The sequence below is a fragment of the Mustela lutreola genome, chromosome 10 (assembly GCF_030435805.1).
Source record: "Mustela lutreola isolate mMusLut2 chromosome 10, mMusLut2.pri, whole genome shotgun sequence".
In the NCBI taxonomy this organism is placed as follows: domain Eukaryota; kingdom Metazoa; phylum Chordata; class Mammalia; order Carnivora; family Mustelidae; genus Mustela; species Mustela lutreola.
The window spans coordinates 16,577,814-16,603,537 of NC_081299.1; the positions used below are offsets into that span (position 1 = coordinate 16,577,814).

The window sequence follows — 25,724 nt, forward strand, 5'->3', positions numbered from 1 at the left end:
TGAGTGTTCTTCAGTATGTGATCGGATAGTTCAGATGCTGCTCATCCTCTTGGTGTGTTGAGTAGTTGTCCTTCTCCAGTGAACAACTAACTGACTTACACTTTCTTGTTCCTCTCAACATTTTAAACCTGGTGTTGATATTTTCTTTTCCATGAAAAAGAAAAAGGTTTTTATATTGTTTTTATATGTTTATTTTTCCATTAATGTGGAATGTAGCGCTGTTGCTACAAGAAGTAAATATCTTATTAAAGAGATTTAGGATTTGGGGAACCATCTTTATGCTATTATGTTGTTAAATTTTCATCCAGTGGTTTAAATAAGTTATCTTAGTATTTTGGGGGAAAGTTGAAGTTTAGACTATCTTCAGTGCTCAGAGATGTTTTGATAACAGCCAAAACTTGCAATATATTATTTGTGATTATGAAAATAAAGTGATTTTTCTTTTAAAACAATTTGAAATTTAAAAAAAGATTTCCAGGGTGAATTAGGGAAGTATTTTCCTTAGAAAAGTAGTGGCAACCTACTGGCCTTTTTAATTGAAACAAATTGGGCCCTATTAGTGAATCATAAAATACTGTCAAGTAAGTTCAGGCGTTTAAAGGCTGTCCAGAGTTTCCAAATCTCTTGTCTTATCAGAACCAGCTCTTTCACTTGAGCTTTCATTCAAAGATTGAATAGAACCATTGTCATATCGGTATCTTAAAATTTTTGAGAGAAGACGTGGATCTCATTCTTTACCAAATATTTTTATCTTAATCATTTTAGGTAATAACGAGAAAGTTACTTACTCTTTATATAAGTATAAAGATATAAAACTTTATATAAGTAAGGTTTGAATACATTGCATTTTTACCAATTTTTAAGTTTGCTTAGAAAATTTTGCTTGGCTTTCCACAATGTTATTCCTAAGAATAATTTTTTTTTTTTTTTAGCGCTAGGTATTCCAAAGTCTGTTGGGTTAGACAGTATTACTGGAGAAGATTCCTTTAGGAGAATTCTGAGAGGAGGCGAGAAAGGAAGGTTGGAGCCTTTGTTACCAGGCTAAGGAATTTGAACTGTGTGTCCTTTAAACACTGGGAGGATCTGGCTGGGGTAGCACTGAGGTATTTTGTATTTTGAGTGAGAGGCATTGTACCAAAATACTTTTTTGGGAAAAATGAATCTGATGTGGTCTCTAAGAGTGAACTAAAAGGAGTAAAGAGACTGGCTTGGAGAGATGATTTAGGTTGTTTTGATAATCAAGTTTAGTGAATTCTGGTCAATGGAAAAATGTTCTCAATATGAAAGTTGAATTTTTATGGTAACAAGATGTTTGGGTTTTTTGTTTGCTTGGATTTATGTAATTGGGAAGAAGTTTTGTTGTGGCTTAAAAATTATTTTTAGATTTGTCTGTTTTTGATGATAACTGGATGTGGCCTGTAGTCTGTGGTAGTTACATGAGTAAATAATGTATTTTTCATACTAAGTATTGCTGCTTATATTTAAAATTAAAATGATTTGTTTTCCTTAACATTTCCGTGTATTTTTACATTTACTGTACACGTCCGAATATATTTGTTTTAACGAATGATGGGTTTATTTGGTTTCCTAGTACTTCTTCTATTAAGATAAAAAGATAAAATTTTCTTAAAGTCATGCCAACTAAACCTGGAAAGTTTTTGGAATTGAGTGGTTATTAGTGTGTCACAGAGTAGTGGAGCATCTGTAAAACAGTAAAAATCTCTGTTGGGTTTTATTGGTTTAGAATAATAACCTCTGTTACAGTAACCTTCTTTTAGAGAATTGCTTTTTTCCTTTCTTGGTTCAGTTGGTACCCTGTGTGCCATTGATTCTTCAAAGAGGTTTTACATATTAATGGTTTGCTAGCACTTAGCTTTTTTATTTTCATACAAAAACATTTTTTTCCCTCATTCCGTTGCCTTACAATAGTTGAACATTTTCAGAAAAGTCTTAGTAGTTTCTGAATTTAAATTTTTGTAGGATAGCTATTTAGGATCTCTGGTTTGGAAAGATATCTGGGGTTAGAAGTAGCTTAGTTGTGTAAAGCTTAAGACTTATGGAAACTTAGGGACGCCTGGGTGGCTCAGTGGGTTAAGCCTCTGCCTTCCTCTCAGGTCATGATCTCAGGGTACTGGGATTGAGCCTGGAATCTGGCTCTCCTGCTCAGCAGGGAGCCTGCTTCCCTCTCTCTCTCTGCCTGCCTCTCTCTCTACTTGTGATCTATTTAAGATAAATAAAATACTTAAAAAAAAAAAAGACTTATGGAAACTTGCTTTAAAATAATAAAATGAAATTTGAAATGGGCTATTAAGATGCTTTCTCAAGATTTCTTCAAGTTAATGAATTTCAGAAATATCAGAAGTATGTTTAAAAATACATATGTAGGGGCGCCTCGGTGGCTCAGTGGTTTAAAGCCTTTGCCTTCAGCTCAGGTCATGATCTCAGGGTCCTGGGATCGAGCCCTGCATCGTGCTCTCTGCTCCGCAGGGAGCCTGCTTCCTCCCCTCTCCCTCTCTGCCTGCCTCTCTGCCTACTTGTTATCTCTGTCTGTCAAATAAATAAATAAATCTTAAAAAAAAAATAACGTAAAAGCAGGTGCCTGTGTCTCATGTACCATTTTTCTTTTTTTTTTTTTTTTTTAAGATTTTTATTTATTTGACAGAGATCACAAGTAGGCAGAGAGGCAGGCAGAGAGAGAGGAGGAAGCAGGCTCCCTGCTGAGCAGATCCCAGGATCCTGGGATCATGACCTGAGTTGAAGGCAGAGGCTTTAACCCACTGAGCCACTCAGGTGCCCCTCATGTACTATTTTTCTAAATAGGTGCTGTGCTCTTTACTGTAATGAAGCTCCATCAAATCATTGGTTAATTTTGTTAGATATGGTTAGCTGATTGATGACAGCTCTGTATAATAATCTATTTTATTGATTCTGTTGAATGACTGTAGGAAGAATCACTTCATCTCCTTGTTTATATTCTTTTAAGAATATATAAGAATTCTTTTTTTTTTTTAAGATCTGATTTATTTATTCATTTGACAGACAGGCAGGCAGAGAGAGAGAGGGGAAGCAGACTCCCTGCTGAGCAGATCCCAGGATCCTGAGATCATGACCTGAGCTGAAGGCAGAGGCTTAACCCACTGAGCCTGATCCCAAGAATATATAGGAATTCTTATAAGAATGTAAACAAAGGAAAGTACCTGGTCTCTGTTATGCATGGTAATTATGGATGTGTATGTGGTATGTGTATCTGAAAGAGATGTAGACTGTTAGTTTACAAAAATCATTGATGTGAGAGATTGGTATGACCAAAAAAATTGGTGGTTTTTAATAATTTTGGGACTCTGTTCATGTAATACTTATACTATAGGTTGAAAGAATATTTTTAAAAAGCACATGAAAGGAGATGCAACATGAATTAGTAAAAGTCCAAATAACAGAAAATATACAAAATAATGTGTATGGATAGAAGAATTTAGTTTAAAATGCAATTAAATTTTTTAAAAAAGATTTTATGTATTTATTTGACAGAGATCACAAGTAGGCAGAGAGGCAGGCAGAGAGAGAGGAGGAAGCAGGCTCCCCGCTGAGCAGAGAGCCCGACGAGGGGCTCTATCCCAAGACCCTAGGATCATGATCCGAGCTGAAAACAGAGGCTTTAACCCACTGAGCCACCCAGGCGCCCCTAAAATGCAATTAAATTTGATCACAAATACTATTATAGTGAAAATACTTATGAAAAAAGATTGATGACTAAATACTTAATTGATTATTCAGTATAGCAAAAATCGAAAAGGCAGAATCTTTTGGACTAGTCTTTAGAACTTAGTATAATAGAATTTGACCAGAGAAGAGTTGAAGATGAATTTCCTTACTTTAGAAGAAAAGAAAATCAGTGGTCCTAATATTTGTATAATGGCCTTTACATTTTTATAGTTCTTTGTTCTTAGGATCCTGTTTGAGGCAGTTGTACTGATAATAGTAGACGTCCTGGGTTTGGTTGGCAGCATGGATGGTTATGGTCCGTGTTCAGTGAAGAATTTAATTTATCGTGCCATAACTATTTTCAGATGGTTTCTCCCAGGCTTTCTCTTGATTTCCCTTGCCATGCCTTCAAATACAGTCAGATAGCAGGAATAGCTTTCAGATTTCATGAGAATGGATTCAGGTGTCCATGGGGAGGATTATAGAGTTCTGTTACATCCCTATACCCAGCAGGAGACCCTCTTTTGTAGATTTACTAGAAGTTGCTAGAAATTCATTCCTAACAGAGTTGTTTATGTTGCCATTTTGTTCTGCTTGTGTCAAGTAAGTGCCTAGAAGTCATGTGAGTTCTCATTGTATGAAGTATGGTGGTGCATACATTTAGAAAGCAGACCTAGGAGTAATTTTCTTGCATAGCATCATTTCAGTGTTCTGATTTGGAACTGTGCCCCAGAATAATTTACTGGAGAGCTAAGTATAAAAGTCACAGGCTGAAAAGGTGTAATCTAGGTTAATTCAACATTTTTATATTTTAAGAGGTAACTAAAAATGGGTCAAGATACATAGCACTATGCAACACATGGTCCCCACTCACAGATAATTTATGGCCTAATATGAGTTATAAATGCATACATAAATCCCATAGAAGGTGAAATAACTCTTAAATACCACATTCTAGTATAAACATTTGGAGGGACTTATAGGCAGAAAGAGTGGAAGGGAAGTAAGTCTTCCTAAATCCTTGGCTTAATGGAAGAATTTTTTAAGAATTAGTGTGGAAGGAATTTTTTTCTTAAAGATTTTATTTTTAAGTAATCTGTACACCCAGCTCAGGGCTTGAACTCACAGCCTCCAGATTGAGAGGAAATTGGGGGAAAAAAAAAGAGACATTTTCTTCACAAAGTAAAATTGCCCCAAATTTGGCAGTTCCTCATTTACTTTATTCTACACATTAATTGTAAAAGTACAGTGCTCTGTTCCAGGTGTGGTGCTGGGTTCTTAGAGTTCAGAGCTAAAGACTGGGTCTTCCTGCAAAGAATTCATAGTCCACTTTGGGTTTACGGGTTTAATATTTGGCTACAGTGAAGAAACAGTACACTAAACGTGTATTCAAAGTATGGTGAGAATCCAGAAGTAGTTTTTAAGTGTTTTTCCTAAAATTGGATTTTGGAAGTTTTATATTAAACATGAAGGAATTCAATTAGACCCTTATGAAGCAGTTAATATCCTTGATTTTTAACTGTTTACTGCTTTTGGCTGATAACCATTGAATCAGATGCTACCAGTTTTATGTTCTGTCTTCAACAGATTGAGCTGCTTTTCTTAATGATTCCATTTCACTCATTGTTTTGTTTTTTATTAAGACAAAATGGTAGTTTGGTTAGCTGACAACTTTTTTGTAGAATTTCCTTGAGTTCTTTTTGCTACCATCCTTTATTTGGTATGGTCATGGTGTACTGGAAGAATAGGGTACTTGGGCTGTGAGGACTTGCTCATCTCCAAAATGGGGCTTGGTATGGGGATCAAAAGAGAATTCTGTCTTTGTCTATTTATTAAACAAAGAGTTGAACTAGGAATAGCCTGGGCTGGTGTCTTATTCAGGAAAAAATGAGGGTTGGTTGACACCTTATCACTTTTGGAAACTGGAAAGTATTTGTGGTAACCCATTTTCAGTAACATGTCACTTGCAAAATCATTTAAGCTTTTGTATGTTAAATCATAGGAAGAATGGCAAATCTTGGTACTTTCCTAATATAAATTTTCTCTCCTCAGAGTAACCTAATCAAAATCCATTTGATATATCAAATACTGAGATAAGCTAATGTTAACATTTTTGCAGTATTTCCTAATCACAGTGGTCTTAAACATTTGAAGATAGAGTGGTGTTTTTGCTTTTGTTTGTTTGTTTTGCATCTTCTGATATGTGAAAGTAGAAGAAACATGTGATTAATTAATGCCTAAGAAGTTGTATCTTCCTCGGAGCAGTGTAGACTCAAATCATATTGAGGATGGGAAGAGCCCCTAATCATGATCTGAGATGTAGAGATAGCTAGCATTCTGAAAAACTTAGTTGAGCAGGAAAAAGGGATTCTTTTGTTGGAATCTTTCGTGGTTATCATCAGTTATAAAAAGTTACTATGGTTCTTTTAATAGGTCCAGGGTAAACTTCAGTATTGGCCTTTTTAGAAACAGGTGAAGACTGCCTGGCTGACTCAGTCAGAAGACTTGATCTCTTGAGTTGTGAATTTGAGCCCCACGTGGGTGTAGAGATTACATATGATATGTAAACAAACTAACTTTTTTAAAAAAGTAAGCTTTGTTGTTAATTACTCAAACTCACTTTAAGCTTGGTAGTTAAGCAGTAACAGCATGTAAATTGTAGACTTTGGAACACTTTGAAAAGTTAACTACAAACCAAGATTTTACAACAAAATAGGTGAGAAATATCCTGCTACGGAATGTGGAAGGAAACAGTATGTTAAAAAAGTTAATTCTTCCCATTGGCTTCTAAAATCTTTGTTTTCCTCTTTGGTTTATAGGGCTTTTACTTTGTATAGGGTTTCTGCTACTGAGTTTCTCACTTCTGCCCCATTGTTGTCTTTTGGTGCAAATCAGCAGAACTACTGCTCCTCCTGGGGGACAAAATGAGAAAATTTTAGTCCTGCTTCTCCCTCAAGCAACACCCATTTTCTTGCATTCTAGACCTTATTGACAGTTTAATCTTAAAATTGCTGTTTTAGTTGGAATTCTTAGATTCCATTCATTCTGGATAATTTTGTTGGAAAGTATTGGTCAGTGTTAGCGGTGTTAAAATGCCTCTGATGTGCTTCAAAGAACACCTGAGGCTTTTCCTTCAGGCTAGTTTTATCTATTTCTATGAGCTCAGTTCATTTGCCTTTGCATTTCTTTGAACTGCTGTAGATCATTTATTCTTCTGTCCAGATTCATAGTCAAAAAGTTAGGAAGGAGATACATTAAGAGCAGTCAGTATACTTGAGGATGTTTTAAATTTTATTTTAAAGATTTTATTTATTTGACAGACAGTGATCACAAGTAGGCAGAAAGGCAGGTGCGGGGTGGGCGTGGGGGTGGTGGGGAAGCAGGCTCCCTGCCGAGTAGAGAGCCCAATATGATGCGGGGGTGGGGGGGAGTGGGGGGTGGGGGGGCTGGATCCCAGGACTCTGGGATCATGACCTGAGCTAAAGGCAGAGTTTTAACCCACTGAGCCACTCAGGCGCCCGGAGGATGTTTTTAAAGCCACCTTTCACTAAAGAGAGGACTAGAAGGCAGCATGAAGTGGAGACAGTCACCAATAACTCACTACCTTTCAATTATTTTAACTTTTTCTTATTATTTGTCTATGTTGACCAATTCCTTTTTGAAGCTGTGACTTTCCTTTTGAGATTAGTCCTACATTTACAACTGATTCAAACTCTCTGAGCCTATTACTATTTTTAATTTTAATTTTAATTTTTGTTTGTCAGAAAGAGAGAGCATGAGAACACAAGCAGGGGGAGCAGCAGGCAGAGGGAGAAGCAGGGACCCTAAGCAAGGAGCCTGATGTGGGACTCCATCCCAGGACCCTGGGATAATGACCTGAGCTGAAGGCAGACAATCTTCTGAGCCACCCAGGCATCCTTCTCTGACCGTATTATTATCTCCATGTTATTTTAAAGTTTTGACCCATCCTAACTTGGGAGTTCTAGTCTTTTTTGTTTTCTTTTTTCTTTCTTTCTTTCTTTTTTTTTTTTTTTTAAGATTTATTTATTTATTTGGCAGGGCTGGGGGAGGAGAAGAGAGAGAGAAACCTCTGAGCCTGATAAAGGGCTTGATCCCAGAACCCTGAGATCATAACCTGAGCCAAAATTAAGAGTCAGCTGCTTAACCAGCTGTGCCACCCAGGTGCCCCTGGAGTGTAGTCTTTTAATTACTTTAAAGACTAATTAAGTAAGGAGTATTTCTTTTTAATTTAGTTTGCCTAAATTTTCCCCAAATTTCCCATTTTGTGCATTGTATTACCATTCTTGAACTTTTAAAACCTTGGAGTCATCTTGATTGTCCCTTACCCTTTGATCAAGTGTTTTTTAAAGCCCTGTATGTACCTGCGAACAACTTCTTTGACTTGCTGTGCCTTATCCATTTTCATTGTTACCTTTCTGTTCTAGTGAATTTCACTTCATATCTAAATTATTTAAACAGTCTTTCAGTTGGCTCTCTTTTATCCAGGTCACCTTTTCCCTGTGATCCATCTGGTACAAAGTGACCACATTAGATTCATTAAAATATCGCTTGTTTTGCTGCCAGTTCTGCCCCATTACTGTTAAGATCAAGTTTAGGTTTTGGCACTGAATGGGCCAAAAAAATGGGCCATTTTACTTACCTTGCTCTTCCACATCTGCAAGTGCTGTGTGGTTCTCTATATATTCCCTGACTGTGCTTTTCTCCTTGCTTTTATAAGTGTTCTGGACCATGCTGGTGGTTTTTGCCAAATCTCTGGATTTGTTCAGAAAAGCTTTCTTGATTCCTCAAGTCTGTGTTTGTTTCTTGTTTCCCTAAAAAATAACGTTTCTTTCTGGATATTTTTCATCTTTCCCCAATTAGATTATAAGCCCTTTGAAAATAGGTACTTAATGTGTTCAACTTTCTACTTGTGCTCAACTGTTTTGGAATAGGTATTTGGTGAACACTGAATTAGTGAGATTATTTAAAATATAAACTAAACTGAAGTGTTATTAGAGTAGAAACTTATGTGTTCACAGGTGATTTAAACTTTCAAGGTTTTTTTTTTTTTTTTTTTTCTCTGCTAATTTGTCAGGTTTAATTGAAACCATTAGCTTGGCAGTCACTTTTATTCTATAAATTTGTACGATTTTGGTTAAATTTTGATAAGTTGATTTTCTGTTTAAAAATCGTTGCTTCCCAGAAGACTTAGAAGTTTGTCAAATTGTCTACAAAAGTTATTGATTTGAGTGTGCTTTCTACAAACTGAAGTCAAAATGTGAATTTGTTGGTCAGTGTGTTCCTGGGAATAGCATATCAGTGATCCTGTCCTTCATGCTTGTCAGATGAAAATATGTGAAAGACATCATAGATTTCCTTTTAAGATATTGGTCTGCTAGGGATTTGAATCAAAATGAGAAAGCATCCAGTAGTGTGACTGTAACTAAAATATTTCACTATTCTTCAATAATGATCTACCAGGTCTGTGGGAGTTTATTAGAGAGCAGCTGAAAGGCTGCTGTGTAAGCTAAACCAAAAATTTTATTTTCAACTTGTAGAAGATATGCACAAATACAGGTGTTAAGGGTCTTGAGGAGTGTGTGTGTATATGGTGGGAATGAAAACCAAAGGTCTCCTGCGCAGTAGTGCCAAAATCAAGGTGATATGAAAGAGTTGCTTTTGTATATTTTCATTTTCTATCTTGAATTTGAACTCATGTAGGATAATAACTATACTTGCCTGCTGTTCCTTGTCCCTATGCCACTGTCAGAAGCAGAGTCCCAGGCCAGAAGGACCCAAAGAACAAGTGAATATGGCATTTTATATGTTCTAATCAGATCAGAGGCAATCCTGGATGGAAAGTTAGCTACAAACATTTGTATGTGTGTTGTTTTTAAGATGATGGAAGAATTGGTCTGGAATACCACTAATAAAGATGATGCTGTTATCTGTCTTTGGAGAAATAGGCATTCTCCAGATATTGGAGTATTATGATTAGAAAGTAGCGATCTTATCTCTAAACGTTCATCAAGTTAAGAGACACGTTGTTTCTTTACTTAATTATAAGCACTTTTTGTTTTGTTTCTCATCATTTCTTGCATGTTTATATCACCTATTTGGTTTTCTCCTATTTCTCTGTTTATGCAGTACTTTGGAGTTTCATTTCTATTTTGACTTTCTGCGGTTAAAAGGGATCCCTTTAAAAAACTATTGCAGGGTATTGAGTATTTTTCATATTACTTTTACATATTTTTATCGAGGAACAGTATCTGAGTTTTGTTCCTTTTTTCAAAAGCAGAAGTCAAAAAAGACCTCCCTATCTTGTAAAAGAGCAACGTTTTTAAGCTTTTGAGCACAGAAGTCAGGCTTAAGAAATCTACATTTGTATGGAATTTTTGTCTAAAGACTGTGACAGTCAACAGTCAGCCAAGGGCTACCTGTAGATTAAGATAAATTATTTTAGCATATTCTATGACATATAGTGGGGGAAGAAAGCAAATGAGAGAAATAGGAAGGATAAAATAATTCAGGACTTAATGGCTAGTTTGAAAGTGGTGTTTGTTTTTATTTTTAGAATTGGTGAGATGCCTTCCTGACAGGAGACTGTAGCTTTCATTCTTTGCCAGTTGGGCTACATAATTTGAGAGAGTCAGGAGCGATATTGTTCATAGTGCTTGAATGTTATTCTTGGAAACTGTATTTATTTCATTGTTCTGAGCCTCTTTCTCCCTGCCCACATAAAGATTTTGAGAGTGAGGGAGCACACAAGCAGCGGGGAGGGCAGACGGGAGGGAGGAGACTCCCCATGAGCAGGGAGCCGGGTGTGGGACTTGATCCCAGGACCTTAACCAATTGAGCCACCCAGGCGCCCACCTCTCCCCCTTTTTAAAATATGATTCAACTTTTGGTCTAGGTTGGTTCTGTTTGGAATCAAACAGAACAATGACAACTTCAAAAAAAAAAATCTGTAAGATTTTTTTATGAATAAATCTAGAAGTTAAGCAGTATTTTTATTTAAACTTTTAAAAAAATTTTTTGTTTATTTGAGAGAGAGTGATTGAGAGAGCAGAGGCAGAGGGAAAGCGGTCTCCCCACTGAGCAGAGAGCCCAATGTGGGTCTCCATCCCAGGACCCTGGGATCATTACCTGAGCTGAAGGCAGATGCTCAATTGACTGAGCCACTCAGGCATCCCTTATTTAAATTTTAAAAGTAAAATAAAAAATGGAGGGCCTGCATTTTCAAGATGTTTGCAGACTAGATTTTGTAAGGAGTCATCTCCTTATAATTATATGCCCTTTTCCAAAGACTGTAAACGAATCCTGTATCTTGAGCCTTGTCTGAGAGCCATATCCTTCTAAAACCTCAAGGGTCATTAAGACAGGAGCATAGTGAAATAATTTTAGAATGAGATTCTGTCCTATCCTCAGAACATATACCTTCTAGTAACACATTCTAATGTCAGAAATCATTTCTATCTAAATACCTTCAAATATGTGAAGATAGAGATGTCATTTTTACTTTCTTGCTCCCTTTTAACTCAAATAGTGGTTAATCAGTCTGCTTTCTCATTGAGTTCTTCTAAAATAAACTTTTTAGTGATGCTTGTCTAGTTTTAGATCATTGGAGAGTATTTTCACATCTTTTAAAGATCATGCTGTAGTTTTCTCATAGTTTACTAGGTAGCTAAAACCTTAAGAAGATCATAGCATCTGTCTTGGTGATAGATTTTGGAAGAGTCTGGAAGATGATCTATTTGGACTTCGTCAGATGGAACTTTCAAGCTGTGATACCTTTCTTGAAGTTATTTCTACGTATTAGTCAATGAGGACAATCTCTTAGCTGGCTTATTACGTAGCTTGAAGTAGAAGCTCCCCCATATCTTGCCTTCCCCCAGCCCCTCCTGTGTGTGTGTCTCTCTACATTACTTGGCATATGACTGCAGGGTGTCTTGTGGTGTGTTTGAAAGTTTTACTAAGGAAGCACTGCGTCTTCAGACCTGGTGCTGTCTGGCATGTATAGTAAATGAAACTTGTTTTGGAGCTGAATCTTTACAGTCCCTGCTTTGAAGTCAATGGGAGAATTTTTCACTAAAACTATATCTTTTGCCTGTTACTTAAGTATATTCTCTGTGGATAGAAAGGTAAAGATAAAGGGAGATTGAGCATATGCTGAATTGTTGAGGCTCTAGACCCTAGAGCCCGTGTGACACCTAACTCAGTCTAGCAACAAGTAGTAGAAGACGTTTGGAATTCGTTTCTTCCCCCCATCCAACCTTGATTTAATAAGACCGACAGCAAGGATTTAGTGATTAGAAATACCGTGTACTTTGTTCTGCTACCTTTCAACAAGAATCAGTGTGTAAAGTTGAAATTTTCTGACCAGAACTTGGAAGACTATGATGTGATTCCCTGGGCCTGATTCGAGAAGAAGGAGCTCTCTCAATACGGTTTTACTAGTTGGTGGTGAATCTGTGAGTCGCCAACTATTAGGCCTTTATGTCCAGATATTATCTTAATTTATGGAGTAAGGTCCCTGAGTTCTCCTCTTTCCTTCCACAGGGCAAGCAGGAGGACTTCAAGACGACAGTTCTGGAGGGTATGGAGACGGCCAAGCATCAGGTGAGGGTGGCATTAGATGCTTGCCACTTAGGAGCAAGAGCCGCCAAGTCAGGGATTGATGCTTGCAAGTGTTTTTGGCTGTGGTTTCCGCATGGTAGCCAGGAGCGCAGGGCAAACAGAGCCATCAGGACAGAGTAGCAGCATAGGAGAGCGTGTAGCCAGAGCAAAGGCAAGCAAAACCTTTTGAAGTCCTCAGGCCGATCTCAGCCCTCCACTCTTCACGTGTTTGAGGAGATGGCGGGTCCTTTTCTTCCTGGCAGCTTTTACAGTGCTAGGAAACATGTTATAGAACATAGGTTTAGGAATCATGGGACCTTTAAAAAGAAATACAGCTACATATACAGAGAGGAGAAGCCATAGGCTGAAAGCCTTCAAAAAAAAAAAGGAAGGACAGAAAGTCATTCCAGGACTAGTCAGAGGAATTATTCAGGCAAGGCACTCTTCAGAGGTGGTTGTCAGATAGTGTTGGATAGTTTTTCAATTAACATTATATAGTTAATTATTTAATAGTTTAAACATTTGTCATGTGAAAATTGTTTGCTTTTTTATTTTTTAAGTTGAAATGCTGTTTCTTTCCAGATCAAACTATGATATTTTTACTTCTAGGAAGAAGTAAAGGGTTAAATGATTGATAGGGCCCATCTAGAGCTATTAAAGTTTGTTCCAGGAATCCAAAGTGATATGGCTGGATTTCATCCTTTGCCCTGGATGTTTTTGTGTGGTTCAGTGCTCAAAGCTAATACATTTTGAAAGAACTGGAATAGGTATTACTTCACTTTTGGAGTTTGTCACTTTTCAACTGTTATGTCTACTTTAAAATTGTTTGTCTTTTGCAGTTGTGTACAGCGGGTCTGGGAAATATTTGTATTTTACTCTTGGGTCAAAGTTCACTGTTAGTGCAGAAATTAGTATATAGGGGATCCAGAATGTTAGAAGTAAACTTGTTTAAATGCTGTCCCAAGGATTGGAGGTTGACAATCAGTACATGGGGTTTCTCTTGAGGAGTTAAAATCCTCGTTCAGAGTCAATGTGGCAGATAAATGTTCAAGAATGCTACTCATCACATGATGCACGATCAGCTCTTCCAGGAACTGTTGGGGATCAGGGGATAGATAGCCTTTAAAGCTTGAATCTTAAAGAAATAAACTGAGTTTTCTTACTGCTTTTTGTTTTAACATGGTTAAATTTACTCTTTTGCTTTAGTAAACAATATGCTGTATTGCTGAAAGTAAAAACAGACTTCCATATAGAACTGTGGTGCTTCTGACTTACTGTTCAGTAGAACATGAGGTGTTTTGTTTTGTTTTTTTAAGTGTTTCCAAGCATGGTGGTGACTATTCTTAACCCTTCAGGATCTCTCTTCAGATCTTTGCCATGTTCAGAAGCATGCATTTGTGAGATGGTTAGTTAGAAGGATGTGCTTATAAGCAGTCAACATTCTGTTTTTAATAAACCAAATGACCTTCATGAGTATCTTGGGACCAGGATCATATCTTAACTTCTATAAATCCACATCAAGCTGGTGTATTCATCCTACATCTTAAAAATTAGAAGGGAACTTAAGGTCATTTTTCTCTAGCTTCCTGCTGTCAAACGGATAATATTGCACCCATCCCTGTTTTATGGATTAGGACCCAAAATACAATTAAAACAATATGACGGAGGATACACCAACAGTTCGGAGGAGTGAGAACCCAGGGGTCTTCTCTTATGCATAGACTAGTCCTTATACCCTCCGTCAGAGTCATTTTAAGTGTATGTTTACCCTAGAAATAAAAGATGTAAAGCATAATTCTCTCTCTTTTTTTTTCTTTTTCTCTCCTTTCCCTCTGTTCTTTATTCTGTTTGTCTTTTTAAACCATTATAGGACTGGATATGGTGTATATATAGGTACTAATTTGAAGTCATCTTATACGTAGATTCTTGTCAAGCTTTTGTTTTTACTCATCAACTAGAAATCTAGTTTTTCTAGTTAATTTATTTACTTCATGAAAAAAAAAAGACAAGTTTCATGGAGGCCTTCTTTTCTGTTGATTTTTATATCTCTGTTTCTCACTCTAGTCAAGATGCTACCCGTATCATCAGAATCAGGGAGGAAGTGGTTTCATGGAATAGAGGAGTTCTGGCCTTCCCATCCCCTGCTCCTTATCTGCGTCTCTAATCTATCAAAAAGGTCTTTTTGGTCCCTTAAATATTTTATGACTTTTACTGTGTTTTCAGAGAAAGTGTGAGCTGGTCAGACCATTAGAAAGGGCATTTCTGGTTTAGCATGACTGCATTTTGAAGGATGATGCTGGAACTTCCTGTGTGAAGTGTAGGGAAAAAGGAATTGAACGGAGGGGGCAAGAGAGATACATAGGCAGCCTTGGGGCTTTTAAAAAATTAAGGTTGCCTCTTTGAAACATTCTTAATTTCCAGAATACCAGACTGTGTTAAATCCACACAAACAGCAGTATAAATTACTTTTGAATGAAATGTACTACTGGTACTTCCCTTGTAATAAGGATATTATTAAAGTTAATTGTATTCTTTAAGGTTTTTCCCTCTAAAGGAGATACTTACAAGTTCTGTTGTCCAGAATGGCCTGTTAGTTCATTTTGGAAATAATCCTATTAAAAGAGTGCATTGATTGAGCTTCTGAAGCTTGGGTTCCAAGTTAACATTTTTTGTTCCTTTGATAAAGGTTAGACCTTTTCTTAAAATTTTCACCTTTATATTGATAATGGTCTTCCTTCCTTGAAATAATGTCTTCAAACCTAAAAACCAAAAGGGGAAAAATAATTGAGTTTTTAGAAACTTTTTCATTCTTAAAAATTGACAAGTATTTAAGAATAGGTGTTTTCGGATCTTATGTGAAAGATAGAGATGGAGAAGATTATTATTCTGCACATACATTAGTGTCACAATATTTGGCTTCTTTAATTCCTTTTGGTAATCTTTTGTTATTTGATTTAAAGATCCTCCTAAAACTGCCACATGACTTATGTAGATCACATTTCTTAATTGTTACATAGTCTCAAGATTCCCAAAGTTAGCCAACTAATTTAGAGTGATTTTTAGAGCACTTGGAATGAGGAGCCAAATAGAATTCAAAATTTAGTGTCTTTCCCTACATGTTTTTTTTTTTTTTTTTTTTACTGTCATTGGCAGTATTTTGTAGTAGGATTGATGTTCAGTGATAACTTAATAAGCATGTAGAAGGTATAGCTAAGAAAACTACCCCTGTTTGGGGGAGGGAGGAGTTCAGTTTATAGAACAAATTGATTTTCATGTTAATAGTATACACTTATGAAGGTAACCTATTTTAAGAAACTTGTTCTGAGTACTTGGGATATGTAGGTAATTGTTATTATAATGTGACATGATTTTGTTCTTGGTTTTGTTTTTTGTTTATTTGATTGGGGGTAGGGGACTAGGAACATCAAAGCTATGTACAGTTTTAGAAAATTTCACACTACTGAAATAACCTACCCCTGTTGCCAGCATTTCTTCTCTCCTTGCCTTAATTTCATGTTCCACTCCCAATAATATGGCTCTTACTGATTTTGTTTTTTCTTAGGGAATAATTAATTGTCCTGACAGTCTTTAATTTTAGGTTGAGATTCACTGAATGAGAGACTTGCTGATTTGATTTTGTAATGTGAATAGAGTACATGTGCCTTCATTATCTACTGTGAGTGGATAGATATTTTTTCCTTCTCTCAAAAATATCGTTTCTTAATGTGCCACCCATATTAGCATTAGGCATTTTTGCTTGACCTCTTGTTAACGACTTTTGTCTGAGTTATTGCTTATAAATGTCTTTGTGGAGACCGCTCCTTAATAACTTAGGTGTCATTTTCTAAGTTATATCTTTACCTACCTTGTACTTTTTATTTTCTTAATCTTACTTTGCCTTTCCTTTAATTTTGTTTCCATTATCAGTGTTTCTGACTTCTTGTTTTATGTGCTTTAAATGATTAAATATGGATATCTGGTGCCTGTTTTGTTACTTATATATAACTATTTCAGTGATAGTGAATTTTGAAACTTTGTCTTGATATTTTCATAAGCTAGTGGTTAAATATGTCTTTTATAAAGTGATCTCAGAAATACAGGTAGAATACATGTAAATATGTTTTAAGGACATCTTATGAAGATGTACTTAACTATCAGCTTATAAAAAAGAATTGATTTAATACCCAATTTTAAAAGTTTCAAAACAATATATATTTTACTTGCACAGAGAATATGTATACATTGTATGTATATGTAGTGTATAGTATCTGCAGTGACATACTTGTGTAGTATAGTAAAGGGTTGCTAATGTTTTCGCAGGGAAGGTAAATTCCTTGCTTCTGTGTCCTCACTGTAGTCCGCCTAACTGACCTCACCTTTGCCAGCATTGCATTGTGGGAACTAGCGGATGGTATACCACGGACCAGATAATCACGCGTTTCTTACTGTTGGTGATTAAATCTTAAAGTCCTCTCCAGGTTCCCTGCTGTAATCTTGAAAGAAGACATGTGGTTGTGTTTTTCATTCTGTAGTCTCTTTTGCTTTCCTTTTAGTATGTTTTCCTTTATTCTGGTTCCCTAGTTTTCAGATTTTGGGAACACCGTCAGTGATGCTAATTTTAATTAGATTATCTTCCAGTATTACAAAGCTGTTTTGTGGATGAAGAAAATGTGCTGCAAACTCTATTCTGTTTTCAGAGGTACATTGTTCTGCTCATTGGTAGAATGTAATTTTTGGAACATTATGCTCAAGAGTAAAGTAAATTCTAAAGATGTTTTGGCTTTTGAGCAAAAAATAAAAGATTTTTGAAGGAGGTGAGATTGCTCTGTGAATGAGGCAGAGCTTTACAGAGGTTCTTCAGGAGTTTCATTATCCCTGGTTTTGTATTCACTTGCACTTTTCCCAGAAGTCCTTTGCTTTCTTTGCTAGGTGTGGAGGGTGCAGCTTTCCAGAGTAGACTTCCTCACGACCGGATGACTTCTCAAGAAGCAGCCTGTTTTCCAGATATCATCAGTGGACCGCAGCAGACTCAGAAGGTTTTTCTGTTCATTCGAAACCGCACAGTAAGTTTCCATGTCAGCCTTTTTTCCATTTGGATTATTAAAAAGTGCATATTACTTTTATGGACAATAATGGCAAAAAAAGAAAGGGAAGAATTACAAAATTAGCTATAACATGTACCATTACCCAGAGATAACCATTGTTAAAAAAATTAGTTTTTTCCCTTCAGTTATTATTTTTTAAGATTTTATATATTTTGATAGAGATCACAAGTAGGCAGAGAGGCAGGCGGAGAGAGAAGGGGAAGCAGGCTCCCTGCTGAGCAGAGAGCCCAATGTGGGGCTCGATCCCAGGACCCTGGGATCATGACCTGAGCCGAAGGCAGAGGCTTTAACTCACTGAGCCACCCAGGTACCCCCAGTTATTTTTTTTAATATGTATTTACTTTTTGTTTTTAAAAATTGAAATGCTGTTCCCATATATCCTTTGGATTCTTTTTGTTTTTCATAATCTCATAAACCCAAAGAATCTTCATTCAGACTTTTAATTTTTTAACTAAACCAGGCCACATGTGGGGCTCAAACTCACAACCCTGAGATCAAGAGTTGCGTGCTCTACTGACTGAGCCAGCCAGGTGCCCTGAAACTTTTTTTTTTTTTTTTTAAAGCAGAGGAAGGGCAGAGGGAGGAGGAGAGAAAGAATCTTAAGCAGGCTCCACACCCAGCGCAGAGCCAGATGTAGGGCTCAGTCTCACAACCCTGAGAGCCTGACCTGAGCTGAAACCAAGAGTCAGACACTTAATTGACTAATTGACGGAGCCACACAGGTGCCTCCCCACACCCTGCCTCCCCCCCCCCTTACGATTTCATTATTCTAGAGAGCGTGAATTGGGGGAGGAGCAGGGGGGAGAGAGGGGGGAAAGAATGTCAAGCAGACTCCACCCTGAGCCCATTGTGGGACTTAATCCATGACCCTGAGATCAGATCCTGAGCTAAAACCAAGAGTTGAGTGCTCAGTGACTGAACTGTGCCACCCCCTCCCCCCATGTTTTTCAAATTTTTAATAATCATTTTGTCTGTCTTTCCCAGGATAAGACAAACTCTTATTCTGTTCTGCTCCTCTGCTTCAACCTCCTCTTCTGGCTAAGTGCTTGATTTTAATGTCTGCATGATATTTTGTCTGATAGTTGGGTCATACTGTAAGTTAGGCATTTATATGTCCATTTGTGCTTTATTAAGCTCTGAACAGCTTTATACATCTTGACTATCTCTGGTTATTATTTCCTTATGACACACACACACACACACACACACACACATGTGCATGTATGTATAAAAACCCGAATACAATACATACATATATATCAATTGATATAGATAAATGATAGATAGATGATAGATGGATATGGTCACATAGCTTCCCAGAGAAGACTGAATCAGTCAGCATCCCTATTGCTCTGCCCGTGCTTTGGTTGTTAAAACAATGATAATTTGTGCTGCTGTAATAGACTTAAAGTTTTTCATTTCTTTTCTATTTCCAAAAGACTGATTTTTTCCCCACATTTATTAGTCATTTTTTATGTCTTTGAATTTTTCTTTCATGGCCTTTATTCATCAAATTTTAAGCCACAGAGTAGAGGAAGACAAGATACTATTCAGAACATATTCAGTGTAGTCTAGGGTGATACAAAGTAAATTTATATTGTAATTTCGGCTACTTTGAGTATAGCTCAGATGTCATTTTAGCATGTCTGCTTTTAGCTACCACTAACTTCTTTACTTTGGCTATTAGTTTGCAAAACCCCTGCTGAATTTAGATTATTAGCTAGAGTGGGTGGTGGGTTATATTGGGTTTTCATAGTACAGAATAAACGGATTTTTGAATGAAGAAAAAACAGGGTGATTTTTTAAAAAGTGAATGGAAAATTTTTAATGTATATTTCTGACGCTTACTTGTCTTAGAATCAGCTTCTGTGTATAACATCAATATTTGTTTGATCTGAATGGATTTTTTAGGGGCAGCTGGCTGGCTCAGTCAGTAGAGCATGCAACTCTTGATCTCAGGATTTTGAGTTCAAGTCCCATGTTGAGTATAGAGCTTACTTAAAATTGATTGATTAAATTCTTTTAGAAGTGTATTTGTTTAGATAAGGTCATTTTTTGTTTCATCTGAGAAAAGTTTTCACTCTTTACTTGAATTTGAGTGGTGGATTTACAGTGATGTCTGTTTTCTCTGATTTATATTCTGTGACCAAAATCTAGATTGGGAGAAGGAAGGACTGGCTCAGGTTAGAGTTGTGGGCCTCTAGCTGTAAAACTGAACATAAATCATTCTCTTACAAGAATTGTGTCCATTCTTTTGCTTCCAAATTTTGAAACCACAACAACTTTAGGATTATTGAGCTAAAAACTATGACCTGCACTTTATTATTTTTTTATAGGATGGGCAGAGGAAGAAGGCTTGTATTGAGGGGTGAGGAGTTTGGGCCTAGTGTGTACTTGAGGAATTCCATTTTGCCCTGACAGTGGCCATAGAGAAAAGTAGAGGGTGCTTATGAATTTGGTCATATCTTTTTGTAATTGGGTTTATTTACACACAGCCACATGTCTTTGTTGACACTTGTCTATGGAGCAGTTAATTTTTAGCTAGGACTTAAATATAGTGGCATTTAGTTGGTCTGGCCTATTCAGTTTGAAGAGCATTTGTGTTAGAGCCTATTGATTGTACCATAATATTTTTCATTCCTTATCTTAATGCTTTTTCAGCAGTATTTGAAATAACTGACTACTTTCTTCTTAAACTCTTAAACTTCCCTTCCCTTAGCTTAAGATGGTATTCTTGTTCTTCTGCCTCCCTGGTGGTTGTCTTTTCTGACCGCTTTGTAGGCTTATCTCTATTTTTTTTTAAAGATTTTATTTATTTGACCGAAAGTGAGGGAGCATAAGCAGGGGGAGTGTCAGGCAGAGAGAACAGGAGAAGCAGGCTCCCTGCTGAGCAGGGAGCCCAATGTGAAGCTCGATCCCAGAACCCTGAGATCGTGACCTGAGCCGAAGGCAGACGCTTACCCAGCTGAGCCACCCAGGCGCCCCGGGCATTATGTGAACTGATTGGAATTCCTTAAGGCTCCTTATGGTCTTTTCCTCCCTCTGCTGTGTATTGTCCCAAGGAGGCCTCTTCTGCACTTCGGCTTCAGTTATCATCCATAAGCAAATGGCTCCAGACTTTTTTTTTCCCCTCAGAACCCTAGCTCTGTATCCAGATGCCAATCTTGCATCTCTTGGTTTTCTTGAAACTAAACCCACCTCTTCTTTCAGTGACCCTCATTTAGTGAATAGCATACCAACTCATTTAGCTGTGTAGGCTACAAACTGTAGAGTTATCCTTGGGACCTGTTAACCTCCCTTCCATCTTTGCGTATCTAACTGATCGTTTGATTTCGTGGATTTTTATCTACTCAGTATCTCTGGAGTCAAGTAACCCAGTTTAAATCCTAGTTGGTCCCTGCCAGCTGTATGATACTGGCAAGTTACTAGGGTTTTTTGGGTTTTGTTTTAGGCTATCTTCCAGCTTCTTCAGTTATTTACTCGTTTGACATGGTTTTGCGTTTCATCAGTTTGTCGGGAGTATAACCCTTTGCGTCAGTGAAAGGAAAGCCTGTAGTTGAGGCCTTCAAGTTGAAAAGATTTTAAAGTGGTCACGTGGTCTGCATCTTACTTGTGTAAAAAAAATTTGTCATTTAAATACAGTTGCAGTTGTGGTTGGATAATCCAAAGATTCAGCTGACCTTTGAGGCTACTCTTCAGCAATTAGAAGCGCCTTACAACAGTAAGTAGTGTTTTCTGTGGGACTGGTTTTGGCTCATGGTTCATTGATAATGAATTTTTTCAGTTCATGTTATCATCTTACTTTACCTTGTGCTATCCAGAAATAAGCCTTATAAAAAACTATTATGTGTCTTTGTAATTATTTTCTTGTTTTTTTAAGTTGTGAGTTCAGGAGATTGCTATACCAGGACTGTGTTCCGGCTTTAATCCCCGGGGTACTTTGTTGCCATTTGGCTGGCTGGCTGGCTTTCTCATTTTCCACTTACCACCCATAAAGTCTTGAGAAGTTTCTGCCAAAGTAACTGATTATAATACTGCTTTAAAAGGGGTTGGTTTTATCCTTTATTTCATCTGTAATGGAATGTCATTCTTAAAAACTCCCAATAGGCATTTGGGACTTCATCACAGACTAAAAGTTTTAGGAATCACCTTTCTAAAGGAGTCACATGATCTGAAGCTTATGGAAAATATGTATAGAATAATTTCATGACGGCAAAACAGAGTTAAGGAGCTTTCTGTTTAAATTGCTAAAAATATGAACATGTTTTAAAATTCCTCTGTTCTGTAGGTGATACTGTGCTTGTCCACCGAGTTCACAGTTACCTAGAGCGTCACGGTCTGATCAACTTCGGCATCTACAAGAGGATAAAACCCCTACCAAGTAAGGACCTGGCAGATGGACTTCATAGTTTTAACTTAGAGTTCTAGCACTCTCTCTTATTTTCAGGAGGCTCGTAGCATTTTATTTTGATTTCTAAGTCTAAATTTGGAGTCCGATATTCGCAAGCTTATCTCATTATATGTCAGATTTAAAGTAAAACCTCTTCGTAAATATGCATTGCCTGTGATTTCTGGTTTGATAAGTGTTCTTTAGTAAAAGATACTGAATTTCCAATATAAAAAAAATTAGTCAGAAAACAGAATTTGTTAAAAACGAGAGAAGTCTGGTATGAAAGCAGAGATTTGAGGTTTTCTTTCATTGACCAGTTCTTTATCCTGTGAGGAATCCAGGAGTTAGGGGTATTTTGAGAAGTAGCACTTCTATTTGTTTTTAATTTATTTTTGATGCTTTAATAATTTTAATAGTTCTTCAGAAAGGGATAGTAAGGACAGCAGAAGTAGAGATTAAAGAAAATGGCTTTAAGAATAATTTGGCTGTCAGGTTGTCCTAGTAGAACTATGAGATAAATGAAGAGACTCAGTCACAGATACCAAAGCACATGACCGCAGTGTAATGAGAAAGTAAATCTTTAAAGATAAAGGATTTCATTTATAGGTTTTTAACATTGAATTAAATTTTGTAAGCCTCAGTTATGTGCTAATTTGTATTTACGTAGTTTCTTTATTTGGAAAATAAGTGAGCTGTTTACTTTGTAACACATCATGACACATTGAGAACCTAGAGGTTTTCATGATGTAAAAAATGGTAAAACAAACTCTTAAAACCTACAACAAAATACTGTAATTTTTGTTCGTTTTTTACTTTTAGCTAAAAAGACAGGAAAGGTAATTATTATAGGTTCTGGGGTCTCAGGCTTGGCAGCAGCTCGTCAATTACAAAGTTTCGGAATGGATGTCACACTTCTGGAAGCCAGGGTAAGAATTTTATATTGTATTTAGAAGCTGGACCTAATGGAAATAGGTTTTTTATCAATGTAATAAGAAACTCTCTATTGCAAATTAATGAATCCTATAGCTTGAAATACACCAAACTGATTTGTATACTACTCAGAGTATTTTGGATAATGTTACTTATATTGGATAAAGCATTTTTGACAATGAAACTTTGGAAGGTGCTCAGTGAGTATTAAGAGTTTGTAAATGATCCCTATAGCCCTTTGATGGAGGTTATTGCTTCTTGCAGTTAATTTTCAAATTTGGGGCCTTCATGGACATGCCCTTTGTAGGTGGCAGTTATTTTTAGTGGTGGAACAGAGTGGATTGTATTCTCTTTTAGATAGTAAAAGAAAAGGAATGGTCTTGGGCAGCAGCCTTTTTTTTAAAGATTTTATTTATTTATTTGACAGAGAAAGAGATCACAAGTAGGCAGAGAGAGAGGGGGAAGCAGGCTCCCCGCTGAGCAGAGAGCCTGATGCGGGGCTCAATCCCAGGACCCTGGGACCATGACCTGAGCCGAAGGCAGAGGCTTAAACCACTGAGCCACCCAGGCGCCCCTAGCCATTTCTTAGTGCCTGATGCAGCCAAGATATGTTGGTTCCCTTATCATCAGTCCTTGAAAGAGAAATGGAAATTAAAGGAGGAAAGGGATGATGGCACAGAGTGGAGAAAAAGAACATCATGTTAAGTTGGTACTATTCAAATTATTTTCATGAGTGATTTTTGACATTTTGTATTCTTCCAGTGACTTATAGGCTTCCCTGGACTTAACAACATTTAAAAAACAACACTTCTCGGATAACTTAAACAATCTAAAATTTTTAGAGGCTTTCAGAATGTTTTGTGCAGTACTTCTAAGTTGCTTTTTTATAAATTGTAAATTTTAAAAATATTTTTTCAAATAAAGTATGGGAAATCAAAATAATTTTTAATATAATCTTGCTAAAAATATTTCGTAGGTAATTTAGGAAACGTGTGTGTTCTCTTATTCTGTGCACTAGCAATACAGTAATGAATAATGGGACCATTATGATCCCTACCCATGTGACTCTTAATCTACAGGTTTTTAGTTTTGTTTTGCTTTCATTTATTTGGAGTAGTGTCAAAATATCCATGACTAAAGTGTCACTACAGCTCAGTAATTTTTCCCCATATTTGAAAATCCCTAGTCAGCACAGATAAACTTGGGCCGGTTGAGGAATGAGAGATACTGTCAAAAGTTTATGCTCTGTACACACTCGGCCCCTGGGCATGGGGCTGCACTAGAGGACCATTTGTCAAGAAATCATCTGTCATTCACAGGTGACTTTGGGGATGGGGGCAAAAGTCAGAACATGGTGATAGAAAGATGGCATTAAGTGTTGCAATTCGTGAGCCGATATTTTCTATATGAGTGGCCCTTGCTCAGCCTGTACAGTAAATGGTATTAGAGACAGCTGAGTAGAGAGATAATAGTACCTGTGGCTAAATATGTCTGGTTGCCGAATTGTTTCCTATCTCCTATCACTTAATTCTGTGTCATTCATTACCCTACCACTCCCTCAAATAGTTGTTCCCACACTGCACACCAAATATACTCTAAACTATACTTTTCTTTTTAAATTATAAGAGACAGAGGCCTGGGGTGGTACATGCCAGGTTCTTATGGTTAAAATAAAATTGATGATTTTAGCCATTTAATTTCTAAAAAACAGGATCGAGTGGGTGGACGAGTTGCTACATTTCGCAAAGGAAACTATGTAGCTGATCTTGGAGCTATGGTAGTAACAGGTCTTGGTAAGTAGTCCTTCGTTTTGTGCCATTATATGAGATTGTGATTAAGCTAATGTTTTAAAGCCATCAATGTGGTTTTAAAATAATTTGGTTTAAGATACTGTTCTTAGTAAGAGGTGAATTGACAAATACTGTCTTCCTGAAAAGATACATCAATATGTGCAAAACTTAAATTGTACAATGTTTTGACTTCTAGGAAATTATCCTTAGAAAATAGACGAGGTGGATCATGCTGTATGGAGCTTTTAATTTTTAAATTTTATTTATTTTATGTTAAAAGATTTTATTTATTTGTTTGAGAGCACATGCGGGATGCCTGCACGTGCACAAATGGGGAGGCGCAGAGGGGAGAGAGAATCTTAGGCAGACTCCGAGTTGAGCACAAAGTTCATCGCCGGGCTTTATTTCTTAACCTGGAGATCACTACCTGAGCCGAAACCAAGAGCCTGATGCTTACCAACTGAGCCACCCAGGTGCCCCTGGAGCTTTTTAACTGTGGCATGTAGCGAAACATTAGAACCTATGGTTCCAGTGATTATATTGTTATACAAAGAGAACCATACAGCCACTAAAAATTGTGTAGCTTTATATTAACATGAAATGATGGCCATGGTTTATTGCTAAGTTGAAAAAAGATGACAAGACAATACATGCGCTATGATCCTTTTGTGTGTGCGTGTGTGTGTGTCTGTCTATAATTTTATGCCTGTAAAATCTAGAAGGATCTATTATAAAATGTTTTGTTTTTTAAGATTGATTTGAGAGCGAGCGAGATAACAAGAAAAGCATGAGCGGGGAGGAGGAGAAGCAGGCTCCCCACTGAGCAGGAATCCCAACATGGGGGTCAGTCCTAGGACCCCTGGGCTTATGACCCTAGCCAAAGGCAGATGCCCAACTGACTGAGTCACCCATGTGCCCCTAGAATCTATAATAAAATGTTAACATGTGGGGTTATAGGTAATTTTTTGCTTCTTTATGCTTATCTTACATATTTAATATATTACATATTATTTTACTAAGCATTTTTTTACCTATAATTCACATACCCTAAGCTTTGAGTATTTTTTTTTTTTTTAAAGATTTTATTTATTTATTTGACAGAGAAAGATCACAGGTAGGCAGAGAGGCAGGCAGAGAGAGAGAAGCAGGCTCCCCGCTGAGCAAAGAGCCCGACGCGGGGCTCGATCCCAG

At 37.0% G+C, this 25,724-nt stretch overlaps 1 protein-coding gene across 2 annotated transcripts in view; it reads left to right on the forward strand.

The window, feature by feature from the left end:
• The window catches only part of KDM1A (lysine demethylase 1A), a 60,507-nt gene that overhangs the window by 10,814 nt on the left and 23,969 nt on the right, over nucleotides 1-25,724 (forward strand). The window contains exons 3-8 of one of the 2 annotated variants that reach the window (XM_059135453.1): nucleotides 12,262-12,321; nucleotides 17,248-17,381; nucleotides 21,066-21,144; nucleotides 21,712-21,804; nucleotides 22,633-22,739; nucleotides 24,455-24,536. In XM_059135453.1, coding sequence (XP_058991436.1) covers nucleotides 12,262-12,321; nucleotides 17,248-17,381; nucleotides 21,066-21,144; nucleotides 21,712-21,804; nucleotides 22,633-22,739; nucleotides 24,455-24,536 — 555 coding nt within the window. The remainder of the gene's footprint in view (nucleotides 1-12,261; nucleotides 12,322-17,247; nucleotides 17,382-21,065; nucleotides 21,145-21,711; nucleotides 21,805-22,632; nucleotides 22,740-24,454; nucleotides 24,537-25,724) is intronic. The other variant, XM_059135454.1, reaches the window with a different exon arrangement.